Source organism: Echinops telfairi, unplaced genomic scaffold, assembly GCF_000313985.2.
Source record: "Echinops telfairi isolate 266 unplaced genomic scaffold, ASM31398v2 ScPeMD7_27;HRSCAF=92, whole genome shotgun sequence".
Taxonomy (NCBI): Eukaryota; Metazoa; Chordata; class Mammalia; order Afrosoricida; family Tenrecidae; genus Echinops; species Echinops telfairi.
The window spans coordinates 1505147-1515181 of record NW_022103924.1 but is presented as its reverse complement, the minus strand read 5'-3'; the positions used below and the strand labels follow the sequence as shown (position 1 = coordinate 1515181).

The 10035-nt window shown below is 46.9% G+C and overlaps 1 protein-coding gene across 1 annotated transcript in view; it reads right to left on the bottom strand.

The window, feature by feature from the left end:
* Nucleotides 1-217: 217 nt before the first annotated feature.
* The window catches only part of SLC35D2 (solute carrier family 35 member D2), an 89688-nt gene continuing 79870 nt past the window's right edge, over nucleotides 218-10035 (bottom strand). Inside the window, 2 exon segments of the mRNA XM_045289435.1 lie at nucleotides 218-1492; nucleotides 3091-3173. Coding sequence (XP_045145370.1) covers nucleotides 1390-1492; nucleotides 3091-3173 — 186 coding nt within the window. The 3' untranslated portion in view covers nucleotides 218-1389.

The following is a 10035-nucleotide window of genomic DNA, read 5'->3' as shown; positions in this document are numbered from 1 at the left end:
ACCTAAATGTCCCTTATTCAGGAGCGCTGGTGGTATAGTGGATTGGGTGTTGGGCTGCCAATCACAGCTTCAGCAGTTCAAACCTGACATCCTCACCCCAGGGAGTACGATGAGGCTTTCTGTTGCTGCATAGATTTCAGGGGCAGTTCTATTCTGTCCCACAAGCTCACTATGAGTCAGACATGACTCAGTGGCAGTGAGTTTGTGTTGTGTTGTGTTGTTGTGGTTTGGTTTCTGGGTTTTGTTTTTGGTAATTTTCTGTTTGAGGCAGAGAATTTTAATTTTTCACATTGTAAATAACATACTATATTCTGCCTATCAGGATATCACAGTATGATGGATCCACAGTGGAAGTGGTAGGAGAATTCTTACTCCCTATGGAGGAGACCTGGCATGACTCTCAGCCAAGGCACTTCCTGCATAATCACCACCTTTCTGGAAGGAAAGCTCACGTGTTACTGTGGGCTTGAATGGTTTCAGAAGAGCTTCCAGGTTAAGAGACAAGGAAGAAAGGCCTGGCAATTTATTTTTAAAGGTCAGTCGATGGAAACTCTATGGAGAACAACAGTCTAATCTTATGAGCTAGGTGCTTACTTTGTGGAAGCTAACATGATGTATACATATAAGCCATTTTCTTTGTTACTTAGGTGATTGGGAAAAGATACCAACATGTACAATTAAGTCAAAGCCAGCAAATGTTTTTACAATTACGTAATTTGCTAATTTTATTGAAATAAACCCACTTAAATAAACCAAATCAAAGAATATTTCACTGGCACTTGAGTGCTTGGGCTGATTGACATCCATGAGGTCATTAGTTTGAATTCACCAGCCGGTTCCCTCAGGAGAAAGTTACAGTCTCAGAAGCCCCCAGAGCAGTTAATTCTACCTGCCCTAGTAGGTCACATGGACTTCACAGCAGTGAGTTTGCTTTTTGTTTTTGTTCTCTTTGGCTGGGATCTCTGACCTTAAGGCAAAGTTGATGGGAAAATCTTCTCCATTGCACCATTCACCTCTTGCCTTCACTTAAAAAGCATCGAGCAGCTGTGCAGGGGAGGTCCTGATGTGTGCTTAAGCACTCAGAGAGTGTCTTGTACATCTCACAGGACAAAGAAAACAACGTGTAGAGAACCGCACACACCTCCCTTAAACCCGCGGCTTGTGTAGGAAAGAAACATTCCGTAATGCTGTGCGGTTACATTCCTTGGGTCAAGCATGCTTCGTCGCACCGAGGCCCATGTGGTCCATAGGTCCTCTTCACATTTTGGAGACATCTCTATTTGTGCTGTAACCAGGGGGCATGAATGTCCATCCACTTCCAAAATGCCTGGTTTCGCATTCATGTAACTGGGAATGTCTCCTCACACCCAGTCTGAAAATCACAGACAACTAGCTCTTCAAATCCAAAGAAATGTTTTCTTCATCCACAGCTTGTTGGAGCTTCGACTGGTTGCGAAGTGTTAGGAAGGAATATCTCAAACCTCCTGCCATGCTAAAGAGAGAGAAAAGAGTAAAAGTTTTAAACTCTAGGAATCCCAAAGGTCATCCTCCCAACAGTCCTTTGCTGTTCTTAAAAATAAACCAAATCTAAACCAGTTGCTGTGCAGTGAATTCCAACTCATGGCAACCCGTGGGGGTCAAAATAGAATGCTGCTTCAAACACTGTTCTGCGGCTGCTTTTCAAAGTAGATCATCAGGCCTTTCTTCCCCGAAGCCTCTGTATGGATTCATGCGATTAAGGTTTCTATCAGTAACTTTCTCCACCACCCAGGGACTCCTTCCTTTAAAACACAAGTCACTTAATTTAGAGGGAAAATGGTCCCTAGGTGTTACAAACAGTGTGCACCTAACTGTTCATCAAAAGGTTGGCCATGGGAAGTCACCTGGCAAAAGAAAGGTCTGACGATCTGTCAAGATTCCACCCTGCACTCCCGTCACTCACACGGATGAAACAAACAACGATCCTCTAGTTCTTCAGTGCTTCCTCCCCCCACTATCATGATCCCAATTCTGCCTTACACATCTGGCTAGACCGGAGCAGGTACACTGGTACAGATAAGAACTGGAAACACAGGGAATCCAGGACAGATGATCCCTTCAGGACCAATAATGAGCGTAGCCATACCAGGAGGATAAGGGGAAGGTGGGGTAGAAAGGGGGAACAGGTCACAATGATCTACATATAGGCCCCTCCGTGCGGGATGGACAAGAAAAAAATGGGTGAAGGGAGGCATCGGTTAGTGTAAGACATGAAAAAATAATAATTTATACATTATCAAAGGTGAGGGAGGGGGGGGTGTGAGGAGCTGATACCAAAGGCTGAAGTCGAAAGAAAATGTTTTGAGAATGATTATGGCAGCAATTGTACAAATGTGCTCGACACAATGAATGTGCATATGTATTGTGATGAGAGCTATATGAGGCCCCAATACAGTGATTAAAAATACATTTTAACACACACACACAAAGATTCCAGCCAAGAATATCCAGTGGGGTAGTTAGTTCTACCCTGGAAGGCATGGTGTTGCTATGAGTTGAAATCAACAACAGCAGGTTGAATGTTCTTGTTTCTTTGTTTAATCATTTTCCCTTCTCTAGTTCATGGTGTATTTTATAAGAATCTTTACATTTATTTATAAATATCTGGGGCAAAAAAGAATGGATAAAGCCTAAAAGAGGGTCTTGAAAAGACACCAAGTATTTGGTATTTATTGCATGAACTCTGTGCCATCCCCCTCTAACACTGGGATCCCAGAATACTGTGAAAAACATCTTGGTTAATCCTGCCAGTATCCCTAACATGTGGTACAAATTTCAGGAGACTCTTCTGTGAGGAAGACCGTGCAGTAAATTTAGATCCCAGCCCTTGAATTTGCATTTCACCTGTCCTCTGGGCTCCGTGAGGACACGAAGTCATAACACGTAGACAAACCCAGGGGCAGAGGCAAAATGACTTTTCAAGTCGCAATGCCAAAACACCTACAGGTTTAACATGTGACACTTCTCATTGTTCTTGTTTTGTTACATATTCATCAGACAGTTTGAAATTCTCATTGGATTAAAAGGAGTTCAGTTAAAAATCTCACTCACCAAATATTCAACCCTACGAAGTTTAATGGAGAGAAAATGTAGTCTCCGCCAACTAACATCCCAAGGTAGGCAACGGACACATTCTGCAGAAAAAGATAGAGGACCGGTCACTTTGATTTAGTAGGAAAAATACATACACATCTACTTTACATAGAGTTTCATTAAATATTTAATGATTCAGTGAAAATGCATTACATGTTGTTTTCTAAAGAAATGAAATAAACAATAATAAAAGTGTGTTCTTCATTTCTCTCCTTTCGGGTCAGTACCTACAAGTAAAGATTTCCGTGCTGGGTTATAATCATCTGGTAAGATCCTATCTCTGGCCCGTCACTGATGGTGAGTTTGAGTCAGATGGATGTTGGACTCGATCGTTGTCATTAGCTGCCATGAAGGAAGCCCCTGGTTCACGCAACCCCATGCACAATGGAACAAAATACTGCCCGTGTTATGCCCTTCCCATAATCCATTGCAGGCCATTGGCTAGTTTTCAGAAGCAGTTCACCAGACCTTTCTTCCTCGTGTGTCTTAGTTGAAGGGCTTGGCTGAAATCTGTCTAGCATCATAGCAACATCCAAGCCTCCACTGAAGAACAGCTGCATGAAGTGCACTCTCTGGGAATTGAACCCAGGTCTCACACATGGAAGGAGAGAATCCTACCAAGACACCTAACAATTCCAAACAATAGCCTGTCCAAAGGTGTTCTCGGAAGCCTGTGGGCAGCCAACAGACAGGTCTGCTGTTGAAGCAGTTAGATTTTCTCAGTTACTCTAGGAATTCACCTGAATAGAACAAGAAAATTGCTGATGACTAGAGTAGAAAGCAGCTCCACCTGCCAGTTCCGGAGGGTGTTGCGCGCGCACACAGGTACAGGCGGAACCTTCAGCTGCTAACTGAAAGGGTGACAAGTTTGAACCTGCCAACCACTGTGCAGGAGACATGTGAGCAAGCTGCTTGTCAAGAAGAATGGCCCTAGAGACGCCTAGGCAGTTCTCTGTCCGGCGAGTCACGGAGTCAAAGTGACTCAACACCGGTGTGTTTTGCACAGCCAAGTCGTCTCTGACTTGAGACAGGGCTCCATTCGGACAACTCTGCTGTCAGGTGAATGCCTCTTTTTGTCTAGTTTCCATCGCTACTATATAGCAATGTGATTTTTACTTTTTAAAAATAATTTTAATAGGTAAAAATGTACTTTTAATAACAACAAATCTCAAAACAATTTCTACTGTGAATTAGATGAGTGTTTAGTAACCCAGCTGAGTTAGTTCATTGTCCCAACCTGGCCGATAAACACATGTGGGATTAATTGAAGGGCGGAGGGATAAATGGGTGGTGAGCCTCGCCTTTCGAGTTCTCGGGTCTCTTGCTTTTTGATGTCAAACCAGGTGCAGCTGCCTTAGCAGTTCCCTGCTTCAGCTGGCAAGGCTGACTTCCTGCAAGACATCCCCAAGGAGAAGCCACATGGACCTACCCCGATGCAGCCCTGGGTGCTGGAGCAGCCGTGTGAACACCCCTGCCAGCGCTGAGATGCTTACCTCCTGCAGTTGGCATCATAGTGTGTGTTTTGTGAGATGGAGGAGGACTTTATGGATTGGTGTTTGACATCTGGGTTAACAGGTTAATGTTAGACTTGTGGGCTTGGGCAGCACTGGGTTGGGATGTTTTCTTGATGCTCACTTAACCTTTATATAAAACTCTCTGATACATAAGTTTCTGTGGATTTGTTTCTCCAAAGTACCCAGACTAATACACCAACTTAGCATAAGAAACTCCATTTTGTTTTTAAATGCCTTTAACCCCCTCTGCTAGGAGCCAGCTGCCCTTCCCCTCTTGCTTTCTCCTCCCCAATCTCCTGAAAGACCTTGAATCTCTCTGAATGTCTGCAGACACTTCCTGGTATCCTGACAGCCTAATAAATCAAATTGTAACTGCCTGCATTTCCCCCCTCTCCTTTATGCCAGCCCTCTGCCTTAACTATAGAGACTGCGTGCTTTCTTTAGGGTTGAGAGTGTTTTTCAGGGCAATAGCCCCCTCTTGAACCAGCTGCTAATAAAGGCTTTAATTATTAAGTGGTGTGGATTGATCTCACCTGCTACACCATTTTGGAGACGCTGGCAAGATCCCACTTACTGCAGACCGGCCACCCCTCTCTAAGCCCGCCCAACATGGAGGGCTTTCTTAGGGGAGGGGGCCCTGAGAGTGTTCCAGGACCCCAGGCACCCCTGGGGACCCCATAGGATGAACTCAGCAGGACCGTTCCGGAGTCTTTCTCACAAGCAGTCTATCTGCTTGCTCTCCTGTAAACTGTCTGTCTTGAGCATATCTTGTATCCTGTATCTGGGGGATACAATTCTGCAGAGAATCTCCCTTTCACAAGGGCTCGTGTACTTGGAAGGCCCAGGGAGCTTTGCCCTGGTCTGGTAACTGCCTGGTAACTAACTATCTGTTTAAACTCTCTCTTCCTGGGGAGGAAATTATTGTTCAAACAGAATGACTGTGTGAATGGGTGAGCACTTGCAACCTGTTATAGTCCTCTGTAACCAGGTCTCTGTGCTCCCCCGCCCACCTGCTTCTGCGACAGGATCTGATTGGGCTCTGACCTGCCCATTCACGGTGGTGATGTTGTGAGGCTTAACGGTGAACCCCTCTGCATCTTGAGAGGTTGCCAGGTCAGGGTTTAAAGGGCCTCACCTTGGCCAGGATGCACCCAACGGCTCGTGAGAGAGACCCGGCCAGGAGAGGCCATGAATGGTTCTACTTTTGTGAGACTCCCACCCTTTTGCTTGTCTGTGTTGCGCTGGGGAAGGGGTGTGGGGGCGCAAAAGTCAGCAAGATGAGCACTCTTGGGAGGCCCTGCTTTCTCCTTAGGTCATCCTAGTGTACTCTGTTTGGCTCCTGGACTGAGTCACCACCCCTAAAGAGTAGACTCCCCTCCAGAAAAGTCTCTCTTGGCGTTGTTGTCTGCTTTAATATCGTTTGTGTCACTCTACTTCGGGCTGTTCAGTGTCTTCCCTAAGCCTCTTAGTAACAGCAGTTGGGGCTCCTCCCTGTCTCCCTGAGAAGGGGTCCCTGGGGAGCCACAGCCGCAGTCCCACCTCCCTTTTCATGGGGACTGTTCTCTTGGGGGTTGCAGCATCTCCCTTCCCCCGCTTGACTGGCTCCCCTTCTCCCGTCTAGCTCCCTAGCCCAATTTGAATCTTTCCTGTATTCTCGGTTGGAAAATGTAAAGTGGTACCTGGGTCCATTTCGTCAGGCAGCAATTTTCTTTCCTTCCTGTGGGACATTCTCCTGCAAGGGGCTTTCCTCATTTCTCCTGCCTCTTCTTTCCACTTGAACTATGGGAACCTCCCTCTCTGCTTCACACACTCCCCTGGAGGGTCTGTGTAAGAATTCTCAAAAGCCTGCCCTACTGACTAGGGAATGAAGTTCTCCTCTAGCCACCTCCATACTCTGTGTGAGGCAAAGCAGCCAGCCGTCAATGTTGACTAGCCACCCAAAAGTTGTAACCCCTCTACCGTGGCCCACATTTGGACCCTTGTCACGAGTAACCCTGGTCACCCTGATCAATTCCCTTTATGTTAATCAATGGCTTGCCCTTGCTGGGTCGCCCCCTCCCTGGTTAAAAACCTGTTTGCATCCTCTGCTAAAATGCAAGTTCTTTTGTCCAGAACTTGCTGCAAAGCCTCTAAAACAGTGGTTCTCAACCTGTGGGTCACAACCCCTTTGGGGGTCGAAGGACCCTTTCACAGGGGTCGCCTAAGACCACCAGAAAACATAAATATTTCACAATATATCATTACATATTGTTTTGTGATTAATCGCTATGCTTTAATTATGCTTAATTATGTTCGATTTGTAACAATGAAAATACATCCTGCATATCAGATACATACATTACGATTCATAACAGTAGCAAAATGACAATTATGAAGTAGCAACAAAAATCATGTAATGGTTGGGGGTCACCCGAACATGAGGAACTGTATGAAAGGGTCGCGGCATGAGGAAGGTTGAGAACCACTGCTCTAAAACAAAGCCAGTTCCAAATCTTCCTCCTTCCTTGCCTCCTCCTTATTGCCTTCCCCTTTCAACTCCTCCCCACCCCACAGTGTTCTTCTTCACCCCTGACCTCCATCCTTGGCCTCACCCCCCACCCCACCCCCCGCAGCAACCCTCCCTCCTCCCCAAGTCTCTTCTGTCCCATTATCACAGCCAGAGTCCCCGAAGAGCCAGGGGTACTCTCCAGTATGTGCCCCCCACCCCAAGTCCTTCCCTTGTAAAAAGCCAGCCCTCCTGCTGGTTTGTCAGGTTGCTCATTCCCTGTGTGTGTCTCCTTCTCCATCTGTATAAATGAAAAGCCCACAAACCCCTTTACCTGAAAAACCTCCGGTCTTCACTTCCCCCATTGAGTCCTTCTCCCATCCCTCACCCTCGTACTCCCCACCTCCAGGGCAGCAGGCCCTGGGCATTTATCACCACCAGTCTCTTCTCATCGGCATAAAAGCTGCCTCTAAAAATCCCACCAGCTTATACAGAACTTTCACTCCTTTTGATTCCTCAGCCCCTGAAAACGCCCGACAGCCAATCTAGTTTTTGTTCTGCAGTCCAAGCCTGACATCCAAATAGCAGGAGGTCTTGCTGGCATGAACACTGGCCATCTTGCAGAAATAACCCAAGCATTTTTAATAACCACAACCTTGAAAAACAGAAACAGCTGATAAGGCTGCTTAATGCCAAGCCAACAACAACAACAAAAAATTGTTACCACTATCAAAACTGGCAGCCACCTGCGCAGCTTGCCAGCCTACACAGGCTGCGCTGCCATCTCGTGGCCCACAAGCCTCACAACAACCCACAAACACCGGCAGGCCAATGTGCTTATTGTAAGCATACTGGCCACTGGAAAAATGAATGCCCCACTTCCAAGACCTTTCTGCGCCGATCTCTATCCTCATTCTACCTACTCAAAACTCTGATGCTAAATGGGAAAGCCGGGGCTCTAGGCCCCCAAGAGCCCATCATCACAGTAAATATAGGGGACCAATCTGCTCCCTTTATAGTAAATACAGGAGCTGAACTTTCTGTTCTTAAACAGTCGCTTGGACTCTTCTCTAGCAACACTTTGCAGATTAAAGGAGCCATTGGCCAAGTTCAATCCTACTCTTTCTCTACTGCAAGGACTGTAACCCTCAGGCATAAAATTGTTTCTCATTCAATCTTTGTGGTTCCAGACAGCCCTTCCTCTCTGTTAGGCCAAGCCATTCTACAAAAACTCTTCTGTCATCTCCTTCTCTGATCTGTCTAATGTTAAACTCCTTCTGCCTGACTGGCCTGCTTACCAGTTTACCACCCATGTTCCCCTCTAGTTGCTACTCCTGAGTCAGAGCCGCCTCTAGACCAGTCTCCTCACCTCTCTGCAAAGCCGGACGCCATCTGTCTGGGCAGAAACAACCCCTCCAGGGCTTGCTGCACCTCACCCTCCAGTGGTAGGGACCCTCCATCCCATGGTGCCTAACCCATACACCCTGTTAAGCCTCCTGCCTCCCAGCCACAGTCCCCGAAGGCACCCCGGCATGACTGCGAAAGAAAATCTGCTAGACGTTTCCCTGTCTTTGCCATCAGGCTTGACTCATCAGCCCCTGCTACAGGTAAAGGGCCCCGTCTTCCCAGAGGAGAGCAGCTTTGTACGTGAAGAACTGGAGATGCAGTAACCCCTGTACACTCCATCTCCAGCAGCCCCCAAAGCTGAGCTCTCACACAAGCCTTAAGGTAGAAAAAGAAAATAAGTCTATAATTGTTTACTCAGGCAGCAATTTTTTTCTCCCACAGTTCAGGTACATGCAGAAATTTACAAGAGGGCTTCGTGCCTCAGATGGAAAGCAAATTAAAAAGAGAAGAAAATCGAGCCCTCTTAGATGCAGTTTAGTTGCCTGCTAAGGTAGCTGTCATATTGCAGAAGCCACCAAAGCGCTGACATGCTGGAAAAACTTAGTAATAGTCTAGCCAACTGTGCCGCTCTCGAGGGGCAGCTCTAAAGCCCGTGAACTCCTTACAGTACTTCCTGTCTGCCCGCCTTCACCAGAGATGCCCGGCTCACTGACTCACTGCCAGAAGAACTCCAGCTGGCTCAGCAATCGCAGGCTCTGCTGGAGAAAAGCTAAGGTTAGGAAGTGCTCCCAGACCGTGTTTCTGCCGAAAGTTATAGCCCAATTGTTAGGAAAGCAACTACACAGCACCACCCACCCAGAAGCCACTAAGTTGCTGTAGCTCGTGTCTTCGACCTACTATGCACCTCTCATCCAGCACTTAGCTGTGTCAGAAATCCAAACCTGTGTGCCGTGTGCCTAAGCCAACGCCCAGCAGGGTTCAGACCCCTCTCCAGAAACCTGCCTTCACCAAATAGCCCCCAGCAAATACTGGGAACAGGACTTTCCTGAATTAACCACCATCTCATGGGTACAAGTATTTACTAGTGTTTCTAGACACCTTTTCTGGATGGGCGAAGTCCTCCCCACCAGGAAAGAAACTGCCTCCGTTGTTACTAATAAGAGAAATTATTCCTAGATGCAGACTCCCACTGTCATTGGGATCTGACAGTGGGCCTGCTTTTACCTCCCAGGTCTCTCAAGAATGAACAAAAGCGCTTAATATCAAGTGGAAGCTTCACTGTGCCTACCGACCTCCGAGCTCTGGGTAGGCAGAGTGCATGAATTGGACCATTAAGTCCACATTAACTAAGTTAATTCTAGAGAGGGGGAAAAATGGTCAGTGATCCTCCCGCTTTGCCAACAGTGTACCCTGATAAGGACAAATTCACCCCCTTTGAAATTGTTTCAGCGACCCTTCCCCTCCCCTGCCCCTATTGCCTCAACTTACCAGCCCCACTCTGGCTAATGTAACTAACCAATCCCCACTCCAGTCTCTCCAGCCTCTCCAACAGGTACA